Source organism: Salvelinus alpinus, chromosome 28 (assembly GCF_045679555.1).
Source record: "Salvelinus alpinus chromosome 28, SLU_Salpinus.1, whole genome shotgun sequence".
In the NCBI taxonomy this organism is placed as follows: domain Eukaryota; kingdom Metazoa; phylum Chordata; class Actinopteri; order Salmoniformes; family Salmonidae; genus Salvelinus; species Salvelinus alpinus.
Genome location: NC_092113.1, coordinates 18,016,333 through 18,040,225, shown reverse-complemented (window position 1 = coordinate 18,040,225; position 23,893 = coordinate 18,016,333). Strand labels below are relative to the sequence as shown.

The 23,893-nt window shown below is 40.2% G+C and overlaps 1 protein-coding gene across 2 annotated transcripts; it reads right to left on the bottom strand.

The window, feature by feature from the left end:
* Positions 1–681: 681 nt before the first annotated feature.
* On the bottom strand, positions 682–8,666 carry masp2 (MBL associated serine protease 2). 2 transcript variants are annotated; one of them, XM_071371930.1, is made up of 7 exons: positions 8,543–8,666; positions 7,516–7,738; positions 7,006–7,183; positions 5,348–5,380; positions 4,231–4,362; positions 2,830–3,026; positions 682–2,647 (listed from the first exon to the last, which is right to left on the bottom strand). In XM_071371930.1, exons 1-7 carry the CDS (start codon positions 8,548–8,550, stop codon positions 2,483–2,485), a joined length of 936 nt encoding a protein of 311 aa, XP_071228031.1. In that variant the 5' UTR covers positions 8,551–8,666; the 3' UTR covers positions 682–2,482. The 2 variants fall into 2 exon arrangements, with proteins under 2 accessions (XP_071228031.1, XP_071228032.1); XM_071371931.1 differs by lacking the exon at positions 5,348–5,380.
* Positions 8,667–23,893: the final 15,227 nt, after the last annotated feature.

The window sequence follows — 23,893 nt, the reverse complement described above, 5'->3', positions numbered from 1 at the left end:
TGTGAGAACTACAGTTCTCTCCCTCCAACAATAGCAGTTCATTTAAAGGGGCAATCTGGGATTAATACATCCATTTTTGGACTGTTAAATTAATGATAGCCTATAGCCATTGATTGTGGATATAAATGATAAATGCCTCATGAGCTCAATTCAACTGTCTTAAGCCATTGCAACCCACAATTGTTTTACACATTTTTCTGTAAACAATGTATTTAAACACACTGCTTTGATTCACAACATGATTAAAACTAATTTTGTTCTCATAGAATAGAGATGGTTAATCCCTGCATCCATAGTTGTAGCTATGAATTTGAGTGATTACATTTATCCAGCCCCATCCCTTAGCTGCTTGCTAAAGTGTCTGAGAACAGGCAATTTCATCAGACTGAAGCACCGTAGAATATCAGTTTTTATAGATGAGTAGCTAGGGAGCACTAAGAATAAATGCATATTGCATGAAGGTTAAACAACTACAAATCATTGCTTCTTAGACGGAAGACATAGCAGCAGCTGATTTGACTTTTAAACTACTTTTACTGCATTAATTTAATGCTTCAAGTGCCTGTTTGTGTGGAAAATATCAGACCGAGTAACTGTTTGCATATAGTAATTGTGAAGTTCTGGGTTTGAGGGTCACTACAATATCTGCTACCTTCGGAAAATCATTGGATATTACAAGGACAGTATTACGGCAGTATTTTTATTTGGGAGGTTCATGTTACATCAGAAACCAGAGGGCAAAATTGTGAATATGGGTATTTATCTGAATGCGTTGGAACTATTTAGAGGTGTCCCACAAGGATGCCCAGTGTCTCTTTAGTTATTATACTAGCTATTGAGATGTTGACCATCTGTTTGAGGAACTAATTTATAGATATGGCCCAGAGTTTTTTGTGGTAAGGTCATGTGATCGGGTAAAACTCTGGGGCCTTTGTTGCAGTAACATTGGATGTTCATTGAAGTCGAGGTAAAAGTGGGCACGTCTAGGGTGCTGATGTGCTTTGATCCGTAAGATTTTGTTCTCCTCTGCTTGGCAGTGTACTGCATGACAGCACCCTATTTCAAGGAGTCCTGTTAGTCTGGCTCCAAGTCACTGTTGCACTTATATTGTTTAGTCTTTCTTCTGACCTCTGCATCTGTACAGGTACACAAAGATTGCTCTAAACAAAATGCTTTTAAAGCTACAGTCTGGGATAGTAGTAGGCTGCCCTGACTGAAGCTGTGAAGATGCCTGGGGGAACATCAGGACAGAAGTTGCTACTGTAGCATCACATTCATAGGAGATTAGCCTCCATCTTGGTCTCCAGAGCCTTCACTTTGGTCTCACTGGCATTCAGTATGTCCTTCAGAAGTATTAGGATCTTCAAGAGGACCTCAGGTTACTCCTCTAGGGCCTTGAACCGGACCTGAACGAAATTGGGATCCTCAGCCTTCACCCCACAGACACACCACTGAACAGCACAGCTACCACTGACTTCATAATCACATTATAGAATATAATTGAGTAGAATAGTCCAACAACAACAACCTGGGGATGGGGGGGTGAAAAACCCCAACAGCAATCACAAACACACACTACTAATTATCAAACTAAGCAACAGAAAGCGCATGTGATAAACACACACCATTTCACCATCTGCCAGAGTACAAACAAGATTCAAAAAGAAATGTAGTACTGCAGGGTGTAAGTTAAAGAACAGATCACGATTACAGTAAACCCTAAATAACAACCTAACTACACCAGAGGGGTATCCTATGAAGCACGCTAGATCCACTCAGGGTTTTAATACTTATTGTTAATGCCGTCTTTGGTGTGGTTATCAATGCATGAGCACCTTTTTTCCCCCACTCCTATCAATAAAATAATTTAATCATAATCATTTTATTTTTCATACAAAAGTTTTACTGTGCGTGAAGTTTCAAATGCATTCTGTCATTACTATCTTCTTTTTCAATGAAGGTGATGATGACAAAATCTTTGCGAGAGCAAGGGAATCTGATTTCATTGGTCTTTAACTTGAGGCACAGAAACTTAATTCAGGGTAAATGGAGTTAGCCTACCCCAGAGCAGGTTAAGGATTCATTGCCATAGAACTGTACCTGGCTAAAAGGTGAGCCACATTCGTATGACTGGTTATACCAAGTTGAACTCCGAGTTGGCCAAAGTTACCTTGCTAACTCCTCAAACCTGATTCGTAGGGTACCACTCTGGAAACAAAAAATTGTCAATGTTTTGATTGATGGGAAGTTAACTTATCTAATTATGGCTAGAGGGTAATGCTCTATTTGAAAGGGAAACCTACTTGCCAATAGTTGCCTGTAAATTACTGGAAAATTCACAGTAAGCCCTTTACAATGTTATGTAATTAACACTGGAGTTTGCTTGATGAATGAGGCTTTTTATATCATGTGGATTATCAAAGATTTCAGACAAGGTATCACATTGGCATAGCATGTGATATGTTTTAATATTTAAGTTCTACTATGCTTTTTGAACTCCCAAGCTGGTATACTTAATCTTCCATCCCTTGTTTTTCCCTGAGATGTCCGACCTGAATGAGACATGTACTTGGTAACTGCCCGTGTCTATCTTGCCAGGAGGAGACGCTCCACAGAATGGTCCGTACTCTTGTCCTTCGGTAAAGATCTTGGAAGAGAAGGAAAACTTGGTCAGGAACTCCAAGGCCATACATCTTCCAAGGGGGGACAGCAGACAAAGACAAGTTGCTTCTAGAGCATGAGTAGGAATACATTGTGTATTCATCAGCCCTTGTGTCTTTGATTGGTTAGTTTTAAAGGATGGCCCTACGCTAGTATGCACCGGCTGACCTTCAAGACATCATATGGACAGGGGACATCCGAGTGGCCCTCTACGTCAAACGGTTCCTGGAAGTCCAGTAGCACTCTGAATCCCTCTGGTAGGAGTATGGTGTAGTTACAATGACTCATTGTGGGGTATGGACTGGGGTAACCCGGGCTGGCCAACTCTCCTGACCTCTCCGTCAGCACCTGACCTCTGCAAGGTACTACAGAGGAAAAGACACAAATCAAATCAAATTGTTTGTATTTTTTTATTTATTTTAAAGCAGTTTATTCTCATTCTTTGAAGCACTTCTAAAAGACATAGCCTAGTTAATAAAAAATGGATAGTAAGTGCAAAAACATTGAGAAGCTTTGCATTGTCTTGTCATAATTCGCCCTTATTATCTTTTAGTGGATGCAATATCCTTCTGGCATAAGCAATCGGGCTCATTTATACTGAATTATTACTCTAGTAAGTACACAGATGTTGTAATAGACAACAACAAATCGATATCTCTAAGAGGCAGAGTTGCTGTAATTTATATAATTAGAGAAATTTGAAAGCGGATAATCATTTTTGTCTATTCATCCCCTGATATGTGGTGTCACTTTATCCTCTGGCTAAGAATAACAATTTAAGGCACGTCCACGTCGGTAATTGTGATTAATTACCTAGCATCAGTGCGCTATTAGCGTTGAAAACAGGTATCAATTTTCGACGCCTTTTCCAGGGAGCTTTTCCCTTAGGAATCTCTAGTAATTAACCTAGCCTTGCGCCAGCTGGCAGAGATCAACGACTTTCTACAGCTCTGTGCTTCTTCACTCTGAAATTACTTTGTAATCACTCCACTATGCTGTAATGAGCTGCTGTGTGCTTACTTATTTCAAACACGTGGCAGCAGTGTGCCCTGCTCTGAAAGTGCTGTAAATTATCTTTAGAGATGGACATAAAGTCTGTTCTGTGTTCATGGGATAAGTGAAGGACAAATTGACAGTCAAATGACTATCCTCAGGTACACTCCCAATTGTCTGTTCTTTGGGGCCATTAGAATTCAGAAAGTAAAACATACATTCAATATTGTTTTTCTGTTAAGACATATTTCCCCTCAGTTTCTTTGTGCTGTATTCAGAAACATTGGAGAACTTCTTTAAGTGGTATGGATAGGAAAGCCAATTCTAATTACATGTGCTCTCTCTTTGTAGTATTCATGAATATATACATGTATTCATGTTTGAAACCATTCCAAGCTGAGAGGAAAGCATTGCATTTGTATAATGAATTAATCAAAAATGTAACCTAAACTATATAGGCCCTATAGGTTCGCAAACACTGCTATCAGTATTAGACCGACAAATCAAATCGTATGAATAATACTCCCTCATTCCATGGGATTTCCTGTTTTTTTGTCTAGTTTAAATCACCCTTACCAGTGCAGGACCTTTTGTTGTCATGGAGCAGGTATCCCAACCTGCAAGTGCAGTAATAACCACCAACATAATTGTGACAATAATGGTCACACACAGACTCCCCATCTACCGTGCTGAGGCACTCATTGATGTCTGTGAACAGGGAGAGAGAAGCCAGTTAATATAGACCTACAAGAATAATGTTACATTTGGGTTGTAGATACAAAAATACATTCAAAAGATGGGTTCCAGGTCATTGAGGATGCATTGATAACATTTCAGGTATACATAATTATGTATAATTGATAATTAAGGGATTTACAAGCAGTTTTAGAATACACGTAATTATTAGTGTATAGATGATACAAGTAGAGAAACAAGTAAAGTGAAGTTCATATATTGAATTTAAATTAATTTCCAGAAGTAATCATTTATATTGCACATTCATAGGCACATTTATATTGGTCCGACGCAGGACAATTAAGTACTGCTATATAGGCAATAGAGTCTGAACAGTCATCTCGGGTCAGGGGCCTTTTTTTTCCTGATTCCTCTACTGAATTGGTTATTCTGAGATCCTTATACCTACTGTTTTATATTGCTAGTTGGTCGTTGTGAGGAAAAATCTGAAGATTTGGGGTTCTCTGTATATAAGTACCTTCTGTAGTCTGTCCCCAACAGCAATGGGCTGACAGCAGCATTGTCAACATTCGTCTACTAAAGAATATATATATTTTTTTTTAAATAATTGTTTCCCAAGGGGTTGTGCATGAATTATACAAATGTGAGTTATCCAGAGTCTCCTGTTTCCTGACCCAGAGTTAGCCCTTGAACAGTTCTCCTCTATCTTTATTCCTTTGGTGGATAAACACATGCCTTTTAAACAATTTAGAGTCAAGAACAGATCAAACCCTCTGATCTTTCAGAGTTTATTCAGATGAGGAACCAGGCTTAGGCAAAAGCAAGGAAAACTGACTAACAGATTAGCAATCTATCAGAAAATGTAGAATCAGATGTATTATCTCGATTTAGAAAGCTAAATCCAGCTACTTTCTAAGCTCTATCTCTGCTGGTGATCTTTCTAAATTTTGGGAAACAGTTAATTCACTGAAGTGTACAAAATCCTCTTCTTCCCTACCTAAGCAGGTTCTGTCTGACTCTGGCATCATTGCTGAAAATAAGGAGATAAGGGATGCTTTTAATCATAATTGTATCTCGTCTTCTTGGTAAGCAACTCCAGTGTAGATTTTGCCTTGTGTTTTAGGTTATTGTTCTGCTGAAAGGAGAATTCATCTCCCAGTGTCTGGTGGAAAGCAGACTGAACCAGGTTTTCCTCTTGGATTTTGCCTGTGCTTAGCTCCATTCTGTTTCTTTTTTATCATGGAAATCTCCAAGGTGTAACGATTACAAGCGTAGCCATAACATGAAACAGCCACCACTATGCTTGAAAATATGGAGTGGTACTCAGTAATATCTTGTGCCGCATTTGCCCCGAACATAACACTTTGCATTCAGGACAAAAGGTTAATTGCTTTGCCACATTTTTTACAGTATTGCTTTAGCGCCTTGTTGCAAACAGGATGCATAATTTGGAATATTTATATTCTGTACAAGCTTCCTTCTTTTAACTAGGTTAGTATTGTGTAGTAACTACAATGTTGTTGATCCATCTTCAGTTTTCTCCTATCACAGCCATTAAACTCTGTAGCTGTTTAAAGTCACCATTGGCCTCATGGTGAAATCCCTGAGCGGTTTCCTTCCTCTCTGGCAACTGAGTTAAGAAGGACGCCTGTATCTTTATAGTAATTGGGTGTATACATACACCATCCAAAATGTAATTAATAACTTCACCATACCCATCAACAAATAGGTGCCTATTTTTGCGAGGCATTGGAAAACCTCCCTGGTCTTTGTGGTTGAATCTGTGTTTGAAATTCACTGCTCGGCTATTGCACACAGTGAGTCCATGCAACTTATTATGTGACTTGTTAAGCAAATTTTTACTCCTGAACTTTTTTCGGTTTGCCTTAACAAAGGGGATGAATACTTATTGACTCAATACATTTCAGTTTTTCATTTTAAATTAATTTGTAAATGTTTCTAAAAACACAGTTACACTTTGACATTTTGGGGTATTATGTGTAGTCCAGTGACAAAGATTCTAAATGTAATACATTTTAAATTTAGGCTGTAACACAACAAATTGTGAAAAAAAGTTAAGGGGTGTGAATACGTTTGGAAGGCACTGTATATGAATGCAGCTGCCACTTCATTAAAGCCGTTAGATTCAGTTTATCATAGAGCTTTAAACGGCCTACCGGTTCAATACACATCACTGCAGTATTTTCCATGAAGTAGGCTGGCTCTCTTTGAAGTATCATAGGTCAATTGATTCACTGCTATTTTTACTTTTACAAAAACTCCCTCAGTACCTAACATCATTAAAAACCTTTAAACATATCAGTTACCATACCTGGTCTCAGGGATGGCTAACTCTAGAAATTCCTTCAGTTTCCTCAGTTATGTAAAACAGCTTTTTGTTTCTTTGCACCCCATGAATGGAACAATCAACAAAGTTCCCTATAACTGGATGTACTGGTGCCTCTCGGGCAGTTCAACATGTTGATTGCGAACCTCTTTGCTGAGGAATGTGATTGTTTTACTTCAGTGTGTTTTGTATATTTGTATTTTATTGTATTTTGTCAATTGTGTTCACGCAGGGTTTCCTTGCGGAATAGATATTGGTCTCAATGGGACTCCCTGTTAAAGTAATGGTAAAATAAAATTCTACTTCACCTTCTGAGGTGTAAAATGCTTGAAAGCCTGTGAAACGCCCCTCGTTGGAGTAGTCACTTCTGAAGACTACCGACATGATGTTCCCAGCCGACAGGATAACTGTGTTCCTGGGGGCGTCTACATACTCTTTCTCCCCTTCGCCACAGAAACGCAATGTCTCATTGGCCTCTGCAAACACCTAGTTCAACATGAGCACAGACAGATTTCTAACAAGTTAATGAGTGCATGCAGTTCTTGAGGGTGGTTCTGAGGACCAGTGGAGGCTGATGGATGGAGAAATCGGAGAAAGAGCGCATTGTAATGGCTGGAATGTAATAAATGGAACGGTATCAAACATATGCAAAAAATAATAATAATCTATGAACACAACTTATTATTATAAATTAATGTGTGAATGCATAACTTTCATTTGCAAATGTTTAATACCGTTCATTCCAATGTAGCCATTAGAATGAGGTATGCCCTCCCAATTTCTCCCTTCACCAGCCTCCACTGCTCATGACTGTTTACCTGAATATAATCATATTCACAGTGGTGGGAGGGTTCCAGACTGAAGTGGGTGAAGTAGAGTTTAACCCTGTGGCTTTCTGGGACGGAGATGTTCCACACTGTGTGATGGTTGTTGGGGTATGGGCGAGGGAAGTTGGGGGAAGTGAAGCTGCCAAACAACCCCGTCATTTCCACGCTCAGCGATACAGGAAGCAGGACGGCGAGGACAGATACACAATACGCACTGTGTACCAAAGTGAGATGAAAACATTCAAGCCACAGTCTGTAAGATTTACAGCAATTTTAGCTAAGGAAATATACAAGTTCATTTTGAAGAATATGATTTATACCATAATAAGATCAGTAAAACTGCCTTACTATATCATAACCAAAACAATGGACCAATTACCCTATTGTTTATGATTTTGTTGTCATTGGAGACTTTGTAAACAAATTATGTAAAACTTCAAATCATAAAAAAGTTATGTTGCTTTCAAGTAATGCCATTCCTTGAGCACTGCATGTTAAAATCTTATTGTGGGATGCATTTGCTCCATTGTTGATGTTTTTGTTGGTGGTTCTCTATGTCATATTCATGCACTTTATAGGGGCAATCTGAAGTTGCTACATACATTTTTGGACTTATACATTCATTATATGTACTCATTGATTTAAAAAAAATATGACTTATTAATGCCTCATGAGCTTAGTTCAACTGTCGTATCTCATCAGAACCCAAAATATAAGCTTGTTTTACTCCAATGTTTGTAAACAAAGTAAATGTAAACCAATATTATATAGCCTCAAAACATGGTTAAAATTATAATTATGATATCATGGATGATCCAGCCATAGCTCTGTCTATGAATTTGAGATTGATTACATTTCTCCAGCCCCATCCTTAGCTTTTTACAGAAACAGGGGCGGTGAGATCACTTTGTTATTGTTTCAACTGTTGATTGCCCATTTAAAACAAGTGTGGCTTTAGACTACATTCTTAAGATCTATTCATTTGATTCCTAATGAAGAAGTCGCAGTGATAACTTACCAGTTCATCTCGGCTGCAGGAGATTCCAGAGGAGCAGTGTCATAGGTTTTGTTCAGTGTCTCAGAACGTTTGACTATCTTTGAACCCTTGTGCTCTCAAGGTTAATGAACTAGCGTCCTGACTAGCCGACTTTGGGCAAACAAACAAAGCATGATGGACTCATGAATTTCCATCTACAACACCCTATAACCCTGTTGACTTTTACAGCATCAATCTGGTGCCAAAAACTGTTTTTAGACTATTCCTCACTTTATATATATCTACTGTACCAGTACCTGTCGTTGCTGTATATGTTCAGAGCCATATTCCTATAAAAATGAGAGAGGATCAAATGTTGTTTAAGTGTTCACCTGCCTCGTCTTCTTTTGGGGTGCTGCTATAGGCCACCAATTGCTAACAGTCAGTATTTGGATAATATGTGTGCAATGCTTAATAGTGTGTGATGTTAAAAGAGAAGTCTATTTTATGGGTGACCTGAACATTGACTGGTTAGCAACTTGCTGTCCTCTCAATAGGAAGCTTCTAACTGTGACTAATGCCTGTAATTTGAGCCAGGTTATCACTCAACCAACTAGAATGCTTACCAATAGTGTTGGATCAGTGACATCCACTTGTATTGACCCTATCTTCACTAATGCTGCAGAGCTTTGCTCCAAAGCAATATCTGTTTCCATTGGCTGTAGTGACAGTAACATTGTGGTAATAACAAGGAAAGCCAGTGTCAAAGGTTGGGCCTAAAGTCATTTATAAGACATCATACAAAATGTTTTCTCAGGACTCTTGTTGAAGATGTAAAACATTTATGTTGGTATGATGTGTATGAGGAAGTGATTTCAGGTGCAGCACTGGAAGTATTTGTAAAATTATTAATGCGAATTGTTGACAAGCATGCACCTGTTAAAAAGCTAAACGTGAGAAATTATAGAGCCCCCTGGATTGATGGTGAATTGAACAATTGTATGGTTCAAATAAATAATGCAAAAGAGGTGGTAAACAAGTCCGGCTGCTTAGCTGATTGGTTGAGATACTGTAAATTGATACATTTTGTGACTAAACTTAAAATAATAAATTATATTACCAAACAAAGATAAATCACATAAAACACAATGGATTTTTTTATTATAATATGGGCATTGAAGTTGATGTGTCATTTATAACAAAACCTTTTGATATTGCCAATCATTTCAATGACTATTTCCAGAGTTGTGGACTCGAATCACATGACTTGGACAAGTCTGACTCAAGTGACAAATTTGATGACTTGTAACTAGACTTAATATAAAATAAAATAACTTGAGACTTGATTTGGACTTGGAGCCTCAAGACTTGGGACTTGACACTGATGACTTGAATTTATCTGGCCAGGTTTGATAATGTTTTGTCACTTATTTTGTGGCACAGCCTACGTGGATTACTCCACACGCAGCCAGCGACAGTAGCCGCAGCATCGCCCTTGCAAAAAAAACTGCAACAGGTTGGATAGTGAAACGCACACTCTGCACTCTGATTGGACCAGCAAACTATCAGTCAACACAGGTCAGGTGATGAGCTAGCGCAGATTGCTTTTTTTCTCTTGTTGAAATGTTTGCTCTTGCTTTAAATGCATAGGCCCTATGTGGTACATCTATTTTCTATCTAATACTACAATAAATGCTAGCGTTTCATAATTCCTTCCCCATACCGTTTATTGCAACACGTAGATATTTCTGTTTCATGTTTGATAGGTCTACGGTACATTTTCATTTAGCCAACCATTTCTTACCCTCTGAGTGGGAGCAATGTTTATTGTGCACATGAACGTTCACAAGACTCATGAGGAAGAAATGTTGTTTATTTAATTCCATGTATGGTTAACTTTGTTCATATTTCATGGGTTATGTCAGAGTTCCTTGTGTCTGTGTCCTATGTCTCTGTCATTCTGGTTGTGGATAATAGGCGCACATAGAAATAGGCTACCTGGCCTGCGCGGCATGCTTTGGAGTCAGAACATTGAATAAGAGAAAATCATTGTTCCATGTATGAATGGTGTTGAAATGTCATTAATAATCATTAAGTCTGATAAAGCGAAATGTACTGTACATTGGAAATTGCCTTTTACATTGTAGAATTAGTTTATTGGTTGTAATTGAGTAATTGTATGGTCCTGGGGACAAAGTGCTTATATTATGTAGGCCTACCTGTTTGAGCTTCTGTTAGACAGATTCGATTTGGTTTCTCAAGTGGAGGCTGTACAGTCTTAACCTCTACCTGTGTCCGTTCAGATATGATAGGTTAGGCCTGTTACAAAGGCTATTTCTTTTGGGCAATTGCCCATGTGTACTTGATAAATCTACTTGTATATTTTGTATGATATGGCGCTTTCACAATTGGATCACCAAGACCTGTAAATACATCTACACTCTGAGCACACCAACCTTCCTTGCCTTCTGTTGATTTCATGCCCTTACGACTGCTACACGGTCCCTATTTTACAATTACATAGGCTAATCAAAGTGTGTTGTAGACAAAATAATGAAAAGGGCTGTCTCGTAGCCTCAATAAATAGAAAAAGATATGTAGTTGAACAAGTCGTTGCATGTATAGATTTATTTTTTACTTGACTTGAGAACTTGTGACTCGACTTGATTTGACTTGCTTTTAGAATATATGACTTGGACTTGACCCGTTCTACTTGGAACTTGACTTGAGACTTGCTTGTGACTCGAATAATAGTGACTTGGTCCCACCTCTGACTATTTCACTAGTAAAGTGGAAAAACTCAGAAGTGAAATGACAACATTGAACAGTGAACCATCATACTTTTGTAAAAAAAGATCTGATAATGAAAGAGAAGGATTGCGGTTCTGAATTTGGTCAAGTTAGTGTGGAGAGGTGGAAAAGCCACCAGGTATAGACAACCTTGATGGGAAACTATTGAAGTTGGTAGCAAACTGTATTGTCACCCCCAATTTGCTAGATCTTTAGAAGCTAAAGTAATTCCACTATCTAAAAATAGCACCCATGCTGGCTCTGACAGCCTCCAAATAATTTTGCTGCCTGTTCTTAGTATACATATGGAGAGGATTGTGCTTGACCAAATACAATCCTATTTTTCAGAGAACAAGTTAACTACTGACTCTCAGCATGCATAGAGAAGGGCACTCAACTTGTACTGCACTGACTCAGATGACTGATAATTGGTTAAAATAAATTGATAATAAGATGATAGTTGGAGCTGTATTGTTAGATTTCAGTGCAGTCTTTGATGTAATTGATCATAAATTGTTATTGGAAAAACTCACTTGTTATGGCTTTACATCACCTGCCATCACATGATTGGAGGGTTATGTATCCAATAGAGCGCAGAGAACATTCGTCAATGGAAGATTCTCGAACATCAGATATGTACAGATATGTACAGTCAGGGCAGTTCCCTTAGGCCGTTACACTTCTCTATTTTTACAAATGATTTGCCACTGGTTACACTAATCTAGAATGACTATGTATGTGGATGATTCCACACTCTACATGTCAACACCAAAAGCCAGTGAGCTCACTGAAATTCTACATAAGGAGTTACAGTCAGTATCAGAATGGTTGATTAATAATAAACTGGTCTTAAATACATCTAAAACTAAAAGCATTGCATTTGGTAAAAAACATTCTTTAAGACCTAAACCTTAACTGGAGTCGTACATAAAGGGTGTGACCCTTAAGCAAGATAAGGAAGCTAAACTCCTAGGTATAACATTGGATGTTCAATTATCAAGTCATATTGATAAAGTTGTTGTGAAGATAGGGAGGGGTATGTCTGTTATAAAAAATATGTTTGGTGTTTTTTACACAAAAATCAACAGTACTGTGTTTTTACCCCTAAGCAATAAGACTGCTAAATATACTGAACAAAAATATAAATGCAACATGTAAAGTGTTGGTCCCATGTTTCAGAAGCTGAAATAAAAGATCCCAGAAATTTTCCATATGCACAAAAACCTTAGTTCTCGAAAATGTTGTGCACAAATGTATTTACATCCCTGTTAGTGAGCATTTCTCCTTTGCCAAGATAATCCATCCACCTAACAGGTGAGGCATATCAAGAAGCTGATTAAACAGCATGATCATTACACAGGTTCACAATAAAAGGCCACTCTAAAATGTGGCGGTTTTGTCACACAACACAATGCCACAGATGTCTCAAGTTTTGAGGGAGCATGTAATTGGCATGCTGAATGCAGGAATGTCCACCAGAGCTGTTGCTAGAGAACTGCATGTTTATTTCTCTACCATAAACTGCCTCAAACGTTCTATTAGAGAATTTGGCAGAATTTACCTCCAACCGGCCTCACAACCGCAGACAACATATAACCATGCTAGCCCAGGACCTCCCCATCCAGCTTGTTCACCTGCGGAATCGTCTGAGACCAGCCACCCGGACAGCTGATGAAACTGTGGGTTTGCACAACCAAAGAATTTCTGCACAAACTGTGAGAATCCGTTTCAGGGAAGCTCATGTGCATGCTAGTCGTCCTCACCAGGGTCTTGACCTGACTGCAGTTCGCCCTCGTAACCAAATTCAGTGGGAAAATCCTCACATTCGATGGCCACTGGTACAGTGGAGAAGTGTGCTCTTCACGGATTAATCCTGGTTTAAACCGTACCAGGCGGATGGCAAACAGCGTGTATGGCATCGTGTGAGGGAGCGGTTTGTGGATGTCGATGTTGTGAACAGAGTGTCCCATGGTGGCAATGGGGTTATGGTATGGGCAGACATAAGCTACGGACAACGAACACAATTACATTTTATCAATGGCAATTGGAATGCACAAAGATACCGTGACAAGATTCTGAGGCCTGTTGTTGTGCCATTCATCCGCCGCCATCACCTCATGTTTCAGCATGATAATGCACGGCCCCATGTTGCAAGGATCTGTGCACAATTCCTGGAAGCTGAAAATGTCAGAGTTCTTCCATGGCCTGCATACTCACCAGACATGTCACTCATTGAGCCTGTTTTGGATGCTCTGAATCGATGTGTACGACAGCGTGTTCCAGTTCCCAACAATATCCAGAAACTTCGCACAGCCATTGAAGAGGAGTTGGACAATATTTCACAGGCCACAATCAACAGCCTGATCAACTCTATGCAAAGGAGATGTGTCGTGATGCATGAGGCAAATGGTGGTCACACCAAATACTGACTGGCTTTCTGATCCACTCCCCAACCTTATTTTTTAAGGTATCTGTGAGCAACAGATGAATATCTGTATTCCCAGTCATGTGAACTTCATAGATTAGAGCCTAATTAATTAATTTCAATTGACTTATTACCTTACTGTAAGTCAGTAAAATCTTTGAAATTGTTGCATTTATATTTTTGTTCAGTGTAGTTAACCAAATAGCTACCCGGACTACCTTCATGGATCCTATTTTTGACTCTACCCACACACTCACAAATACTTACACTTACACACAGGCACACACATAGTTACACACTCATCACGCTGCTGCTACTCTCTATTATCTATCCTATTGCCAAGTCACTTTGCCCTTACCTACTGTATATTTATTTACCTTTATTTAACTAGGCAAGTCAGTTAAGAACAAATTCTTATTTTCAATGACGGCCTAGGTAAAGTGGGTTAACTGCCTTGTTCAGGGGCAGAACAACAGATTTTTACCTTGTCAGCTCGGGGATTCAATCTTGCAACCTTTCGGTTACAAGTCCAACGCTCTAACCACTAGGCTACAAGTTGAACCAACTTGTATATGTACATATCTACCTCAATTGGGTACCCCTGCACATCGGCTCGGTACTGGTACCCCATGTATATAGCCAAGCTATCATTGCTCATTGGGTATTTATTCCTTATTTATTTTTATTATTATTATTAAATTCTTCATTGTTGGGAAGGACCTGTAAGTAAGAATTTCACTGTTTTTTACAAAGCATGTGACGATTAAAAATGGATTTGAAGATTTTTGTTGTTCAGTTGTTCAGGCTCTGGTCTTGTTTCATCTTGATTAAGTCTGGTAAGATGGTCGTGCAGCAAAGAAAGACCTAGCAAAGCTGCAGCTGGCTTGTATTTAAAATGTGTGCGACTGTCCTCAGTGTTTTGTTACTTGTCATGTTTTGTGGTTTGTGTGGACCCCAGGAAGAGTAGCTGCTGCTTCTGCAAATGCTAATGCTGATCCAAATATACAAATAAACCTACCCACTGGTCACATCAATGTTGTTTTCCCACGTCATTTCAATTAAATTATGTTGAACCAACTTGGAATAGACGGTGAATTGACGTCTTTGCCCAACCTGCTCTATTGTGTTGTTTTCCCAAATATTTTATAATATCTATTATAATGACATTAATTTATTATGATCTTACTTGCTTGATGTAGCTTTACATACATTTTTTTACCTTTATTTAACTAGGCAAGTCAGTTAAGAACAAATACTTATTTACAATAACGGCCTACCCCGGGCCAAACCCGGACAACGCTGGGCCAATTGTGTACCACCCTATGGGAATCCCCATCAGAGCTGGTTGTGATACAGCCTGAAATTGAACCAGGGTCTGTAGTGACACCTCTAGCACTGAGATGCAGTGCCTTAGACCGCTGCGCCACTCGGAAGCCCCAATAAGTGATTTATTATAGATGAAGCGTAAAGCAATCAAGAAAGCATTTTCATTAACATTGACCATAACGATCCCAGTTTTTTATAGAAAAGTTCACAGTGGTTAATGTCAACCTATCACAATATAAGTATATGACTCTGCACTTGTGAAAATAACAAACACCTAGCATTACCTGCAACATGCATCAAACTCCACAGAGAGTTTTTACTATTTATAATCAGACACTGACAGTGATCAAACAGGACTTGAGTGGCTAATTATTTTCGACCCTGCTATTATAATTGCAGGGCAGTGTGATGTTTTGATAAAATGTGAGAAACATAAATGCATTGTCTCCTAAAATTCATCACCTAAACATGTTTGTTTACACCTCGTTAGCACCAGGGGAGAGCAATCAGTGTAGATAAAAATAAATAAAAGAAAGTGTGTTTCAAATGAATTTGACCAGATTACATCACAGAGGGAGAAAAAAAGCCCTGCACCTGTACTGTGGCAATTACCTTAAGAGCTAAATCTCTTCTAAAGGCTTTTGTAATGCGAGAGCTATTCACTCCTACATTGTGGTGCCTTCCAATAACACTGAATTTTAGCTGCCATTAAAAATTATGGGGACCTTTCAACGAGCAACAAATGTATGATAAGTAAGCTTATAATAAGCCCCCCATTTCCAATGCTGTACACTGCTAATGGCTGGTGTGAATTATAATAATTATCCACATAAACGTCAATGGTCATTTATCTTTGCAAATGACCTGTCTGATTGTGCTCTTCACAAATGTTGCTGTAACCTATTCCTCTGTTTCTGATTGAGGGTTGGTTCATAGGTTGTTTAGCCACAGTTGAGGTGAACCAGAATTGCTACATCAACATTGGTGTTGATGTACTACAATGAACCCTTTCCCTTCCCAGGGCTGAACATGTTATGTGAACAAGATAAGAGAGACTCGTTTGAGTCTAATAATGAGTTGCAAATGACACTGGCCAACTCCATTGGACATAGGCCTACAGTGTCTGCATCAAAACAAGGAACTAATCAACTAGTTATGATATCCATTTAAGGTGACGTTTTCATAAAACTGCAGGAATTGAACTACTATCTACTAGATCTCTTTTGCGTGTCTTCGTGTGTACCATGATTCCAAGGTAAACAGGCAACAGTGTTTCTCTATCGAGACTATGGCCATGTCCGAAATCTGTCTTGCTTGCTACTTACTAAAACTACATACTATGTACTAATTGTACTACATACTATTTAGAATGTTCTGTTTGGTGAAAACGAATACAGTAAGCAACAAATATCAACAAGCTTAGCGGTTAAGAGCGTAGGGCCAGTAAATTAAAGGTTGCTGGTTTGAATCCCAGAGCCGACTATGTGAAAAATCTGTCGATGTGCCCTTGAGCAAAGCAAGAGCATCTGCTCAAATGACTAAAATGTAAATTAATTTGAGGACTGACTTGGTTTGACATTCATTGTCAAATCTACCATTGGAACGGTTCCACATTGCAAATATATCCTGACTAATGACTTCTGTAGCCTTGGAGAGAGAACCTCTGTCACTTGCTGTATCAGCTTCGTATGCATGTTGTATATGAGCAGTACATCGCTGCCTGGCTGTGGGCCTCCATGTTTGGGAAGTTCTCAAGGATTTTGGTTCCTCAGATCGGTTGAGTGAATGCGACCAGATACAGCAGTGCCAAGTTCTTGTAATTTCCTGATGTATATATTTGATATATCTGCTCATTTGAAGATAGGTACCACGTGAACATCCATTTCCTTAGCCTCTATGAATGATATTAGTGTAGCAAAGACAATGGCATCCCTGTAATCACTTTCATTTACCGTGCTCTGATATACAGTGAGACGAAGCACTTGTTGTGACTCTTTGCCTTTAGTGCAATCACATCCCCAGTGCTCAGTTTTTCCAGTGGTGATTTCTCCTGTACCTTAAAGGGAAATTTCGAAAATGTTCAACTTCATAATTATCATCTCCAGCACCACCCCAACATCAACATGTGCGTTTCTATGTCTTGTTGACATCAACCAATTAGAAGACAATCAGTAGCCAATTAGTAGGCAATGCCTACTCATAATTGGTTAAAATCACGATTCACACCGATGATACCATTGGAAACACTTACAGTGCATTCGTAAAGTGTTCAGACCCCTTTACTTTTTCCACATTTTGTTACGTTACAGATTCACACCCTTTGCTATGAGAATCGGTATTAAGCTCAGGCTCATCCCGTTTCCATTAATCATCCGTGAGATTTTTCTACAACTTGATTGTAGTCCACCTGTGATAAATTCAATTGATTGGACATGATTTGGACAGGCACAAGGTTGACAGTGCATGTCAGAGCAAAAACCAAGCCATGAGGTCAAAGGAATTGTCCGTAGAGCTCCAAGACAGAAGGATTGTGTCAAGACACAGATCTAGGGAAGGGTACCAAAAAATGTCTGCAGCATTGAAGGTCCCCAAGAACACAATGGCCTTCATCATTCTTAAATGGACGAAGTTTGTAACCACCAAGGCTCTTCCTAGAGCTGGCCGCCCGGCTAAACTGAGCAATCAGGGGAGAAGGGCCTTGGTCATTGAGGTGACCAAGAGCCCAATGGTAACTCTGACAGAGCTTCAGAGATCCTCTGTGGAGATGGGAGAACCTTCCAGAAGGACAACCATCTCTGCAGCACACTACCAATCAGGCCTTTATGGTAGAGTGGCCAGACAGAAGCCACTCCTCAGTAAAATATACATGACAGCTTGCTTGGAGTTTGCCAAAAGGCAACTCTCATACCATGAGAAACAAGATTATGTGGTCTGATGAAACCAAGATTGAACTCTTTGGCCTGAATGCCAAGCATCACACTTGGATTCAACCTGGCACCATCCCTACGGTGAAGCCTGGTGTTGGCAGCATCATGCTGTTGGGATGTTTTTCAGTGGCAGGGACTGGGAGACTAGTCGGGATTTCAAAGATTTTGCTGAGTTACGGTTCATAGAATGGAATCAGTCAATTGAAATAAATTCATTGGGCCCTAATATATGGATTTCACATGACTGGGCAGGGGCGCATCCATAGGCCCACCTACTGGGGAGCCAGGCCCAGCCAATCAGAATGAATTTTTCCCTACAAAAGGGCTTTATTACAGACAGAAGTACAATCCCGCAGATGAAGAAATCAGATGTGGAAGTCCTGGCTGGCGTGGTTACACGAGGTCTGCGGTTGTGAGGCCTGGTGGCCATACTGCCAAATTCTCTAAAACGACGTTGGAGGCGGCATATGGTAGATAAATGAACATTTAATTATTTGGCAACAGCTCTGTTGGACATTCCTGCAGTCAACATGCCAATTACACGCTCCCTCAAAACTTGAGATATCTGTGGCATTGTGTTGTGGGACAAAACTGCACATGTTAGAGTGCAATTCTATACATTTTGCACGCCATATTAATATGATATCTGAGTGAGTGACTAACAAAATGAATATGGGCCCCCTGGAGGTCAGGGCCTCTCGGCCATGATTACTACAAGTTTAGATAGCTGGCTAGACTAACTAGACTAATTTACAAATCCCATTTTTTTTTAAATTACTGGCACATGGGATAATTGTGTGACTGTCAGTGAGTGGCATTTTTGTATTTTATTATGGATACCCATTAGCTGCTGCCAAGGCAGAAGCTACTCTTCCTGGGTTCCAAACAAGATTAAGGCAATTATATACTAAATAAAACAGTACATCACACAACACATTATTAAACAATGCACTACCCAAACATATCTAAAATACATCATCCATAATACAGCAATATAACAATATTATAATGTACGTGTGTGTAGAGTGTGTGTATTAGCATGCGTATGCGTGTGTGTCTGTGTCTCTGCACAGTCCGCACTGTTCAATAATGTGTAGTTTTTTCATTTTTTTAAATTCTGATTTTACTGCTAGCACAAGTTACTTGATGTGGAACAGAGTTTCATGTAGTCATGGCTCTATGTAGTACTGTGCGTTTCCCATAGTCTGTTCCGGACATTTGGGACTGTGAAGAGACCTCTGGTGGCATGACTTGTGGGGTATGCATGGGTGTCTGAGGTGTGTGCTAGGTCAATGTCAAAGGTGTTCATTCCATAGACTCGTGTGACGTATTTATTCTTGGTCCAGGGATTTTAGCTATAAAAAAGGGAAACCTGCTGATGCAGAACCAAGTTTCGAAACTGCACCTTCTGTATTCTACTATTCTAACTAAACACTAAGTTGAGACCCTGACTGAGTTCCTAATAAAAAAACTAAAAAATAACGCTTTAGATTTTTATTCTAAACAAAATGTGACACTGCCCTGGTAGGAAGAAATGGCAGTAGTAGTGTGGCTATTAGTGTTGTAACAGAGTAGCAGGTCAAACAATACCCTTCTTGTCACTTTTGACAATATATTTAATCATATAAAAGGTAAACTAAAGTAGCATTTCAAATAATGTCCTGCGTAGTCAATGAATTGCTTTTCTGCTATCTTCACTGGCCTTCAGCTTTGGATGACTGTAAACTACCAAATGATAGTGGAAAACATATGTTTATCAGTAGTACATTGTAGTTCGTGGAGTAACATATCCACAACCTATATTTGCATGACCTATATTCATTTATGCTTAGAGCGGTTCACACTGGTTTCTCTCATGCCTGTCACTTAACCTTAATTGTCCATACGTGAGTACTGTAATTTAGACATGTTGCTGTATTTAAACATTTTAACAGTGTAACTTCCTATCTTTTTGACTGGAGAAACGTTCTCAATTACTCTCCTCTCAGAGGATAGAACTGGACGCAATAGGGTCAGATCCTTGCTTTCAGCTATTCAATCAGACACTGAACAGTGATTACCTCAAGGGAGAAATTAAGTATTTGCACAGGGTCTCTATCAAGCCCCAAAAGATAATGGCCTACTGTGTAGACTGTAACCAACGTAGCAGTTAAAATGCAGATCTTTGTGCGCATCTCCTCTTTTGGTGTAGAAGCATGTGGGGATGTGTTATACTGTATACAACCACAAGCATTACGTTCTTTGAACAGTTAACATAGGACCAAAGGTTTACATCATGAAGGGATATTGACGCATCAATTTTTGAAAACATTTCTGAGAAGAAACAACGACATGGCTTGATGGCAGGGATGAACATGGCACTTTATAATGTTCAGTACGTCCATTCAGACATCAAAGTACATGGCCTAGATGCCCTCCTCCCCCATTAGATCACAAGTCAACATTACCGTCTGAAAGTATAACATCAATTGCCATCATAGAAGCCAAAGACCTTGGGCAAATGTGGAATTTTGATACCCTGTGTCATGACATGCCACTTCCAGTTGAAAATATGTAGCATCCACGGTCAATATTGAATGTTAACCTGTGCACAGCACATGCACACAACCATAAACACACACACAAACGTGCATATACACAAAAATGGCATGGCCCTTTTGATTTCAGCATGATCAAATCTCGTCCCTTACTTGCGCAAGACAGAGCTCTCCATGCCCGAGTTCTCTCTCTCTTGCTCGCTGTACCAAAGGTAATGAAGTGCTTCCTCATAAGAAGTCAGCCAGTCATTAAATCGAGAACATGGCCGAATGTGATCAATTGAAAGGAAAGGACTACAATGACAGCAATGTTCTGATGTAAGCCAACAAAAAGCAGTGGAGAAACAGCGAGTGAGAGGCTAGGATCAATGCGAAGCAAATAACAGGTTTCAGGGACTAACAATTCTTTGAGGATGCACTCAAGAGGAAAAGGAGGTGCTGGCCCTGTGGCGACCTCACAGAATCTTTCACAGTATCATCCTGGCATTTCTGTGAACATCTGAGGCCAGGCACAAATGATACCACTAAATGCTAATGTTTTACAGTCAGAGGATACGGGTTCTTCTCCTCCACTCTCCCTCTTGTAAGAAGCAATCACGGTAGTGTCAGCCACCCACACACAGTAGTGTAAGAGCGGATGTGTCACCTCATTTGAATAACGATGAACAATACAGAGTTAATCTACTGCAATTTAAGTTGCCTACTCTGTATACCAAGATAAATATACTGTTGGGTGTTATTTGGTATGTATAATACACTGAATGTACAAAACATTAAGAACACTTTCCTACTTTTGCGTTGCACTCTCACCTTTTGCCCTCAGAATAGCCTCAATTCGTCGGGACATGGACTCTACAAGGTGTCAAAAGCGTTCCACAACGATGCTGGCCAATGTTGACTACGATGCTGGCCAATGTTGACTCCAATGCTTCCCACAGTTGTGTCAAGCTGGCTGGAGGTCATTTGGGTGGTGGACCATTCTTGATACACACGGGAAACTGTTGAGCATGAAACACCCTGCAGCGTTGCAGTTCTTGACACAAACCATTGCGCCTGGCACCTACTACCAAATCATCAAATCAAGTTTATTTTATATAGCCCTTCGTACATCAGCTGATATCTCAAAGTGCTGTACAGAAACCCAGCCTAAAACCCCAAACAGCAAGCAATGCAGGTGTAGAAGCACGGTGGCTAGGAAAAACTCCCTAGAAAGGCCAAAACCTAGGAAGAAACCTAGAGAGGAACCAGGCTATGAGGGGTGGCCAGTCCTCTTCTGGCTGTGCCGGGTGGAGATTATAACAGAACTATGCCAAGATGTTCAAAATATTCATAAGTGACAAGCATGGTCAAATAATAATCATGAATAATTTTCAGTTGGCTTTTCATAGCCGATCATTAAGAGTTGAAAATAGCAGGTCTGGGACAGGTGGCGGTTCCATAACCGCAGGCAGAACAGTTGAAACTGGAATAGCAGCAAGGCCAGGTGGACTGGGGACAGCAAGGAGTCATCATGCCTGGTAGTCCTGACGTATGGTCCTAGGGCTCAGGTCCTCCGAGAGAGAGAAAGAAAGAGAGAATTAGAGAGAGCCAAGATTTTCAAAATGTTCATAAATGACAAGCATGGTCAAATAATAATCAGGAATAAATATCAGTTGGCTTTTCATAGCCGATCATTAAGAGTTGAAAACAGCAGGTCTGGGACAGGTAGGGGTTCCATAACCGCAGGCAGAACAGCTGAAACTGGAATAGCAGCAAGGCCAGGCGGACTGGGGACAGCAAGGAGTCATCATGCCCGGTTTGCCGTGACGTATGGTCCTAGGGCTCAGTTTCTCCGAGAGAGAGAAAGAGAGAACGAGAGAATTATAGAGCATACTTAAATTCACACAGGACACTGGATAAGATAGGAGAAGTACTCCAGGTATAACCAACTGACCCTAGCCCCCCGACACATAAACTACTGCAGCATAAATACTGGAGGCTGAGACAGGAGGGGTCAGGAGACACTGTGGCCCCATCAGAAGAAACCCCCGGACAGGGCCAAACAGGAAGGATATAACCCCACCCACTTTGCCAAAGCACAGCCCCCACACCACTAGAGGGATATCTTCAACCACCAACTTACAATCCTGAGACAAGGCCGAGTATAGCCCACAAAGATCTCCACCACAGCACAAACCAAGGGGGGGCGCCAACCCAGACAGGAAGATCACGTCAGTAACTCAACCCACTCAAGTGACGCACCCCTCCCAGGGACGGCATGAAAGAGCACCAGTAAGCCAGTGACTCAGCCCCTGTAATAGGGTTAGAGGCAGAGAATCCCAGTGGAGAGAGGGGAACCGGCCAGGCAGAGACAGCAAGGGCGGTTCGTTGCTCCAGAGCCTTTCCGTTCACCTTCACACTCCTGGGCCAGACTACACTCAATCATATGACCTACTGAAGAGATAAGTCTTCAGTAAAGACTTAAAGGTTGAGACCGAGTCTGCGTCTCTCACATGGGTAGGCAGACCGTTCCATAAAAATGGAGATCTATAGGAGAAAGCCCTGCCTCCCACTGTTTGCTTAGAAATTCTAGGGACAATTAGGAGGCCTGCGTCTTGTGACCGTAGCGTACGTATAGGTATGTACGGCAGGACCAACTCGGAAAGATAGGTAGGAGCAAGCCCATGTAACGCTTTATAGGTTAACAGTAAAACCTTGAAATCAGCCCTTGCCTTAACAGGAAGCCAGTGTAGGGAAGCTAGCACTGGAGTAATATGATCAAATTTCTTGGTTCTAGTCAGGATTCTAGCAGCCGTATTTAGCACTAACTGAAGTTTATTTAGTGCTTTATCCGGGTAGCCGGATTTATCCGGGTAGCCATACCCCGTTCAAAGGCACTTAAATCTTTTGTCTTGCCCATTCACCCTCTGCATGGCACACATACACAATCCATGTCTCAATTGTCTCAAGGCTTAAAAATACTTATTTAACCCGTCTCCTCCCTTTCATCTACACCGATTGAAGTGGATTTAACAAGTGACATCAATAAGGGATCATAGCTTTTACCTGGTCAGACTATGTCATGGAAAGAGCAAGTGTTCATAATGTTTTGTACACTCAGTGTATATGGTGTAAGGGATGGACAACATGCATAAAATGTTGCCAAAGAAGTGTCATTGACTCAGACTCACATTGGGTATGACACAGACAAATGTAGGCAATGGAAACAGTTTCTGTCTTAATTACTTTCCCTCAGACTCCAGTGGTCTCCCCTCTGTATTCTCTAAAATAATTCTGTTCTATCGAAGGAATTGCTTTTGTCTATGGCCCAAGGCCAGATGTCCGTAACCAAGGGTAAATCAAATAGAATTGATTTGCAGCCTTAATATTCAGAGTGAATTAGCATTTC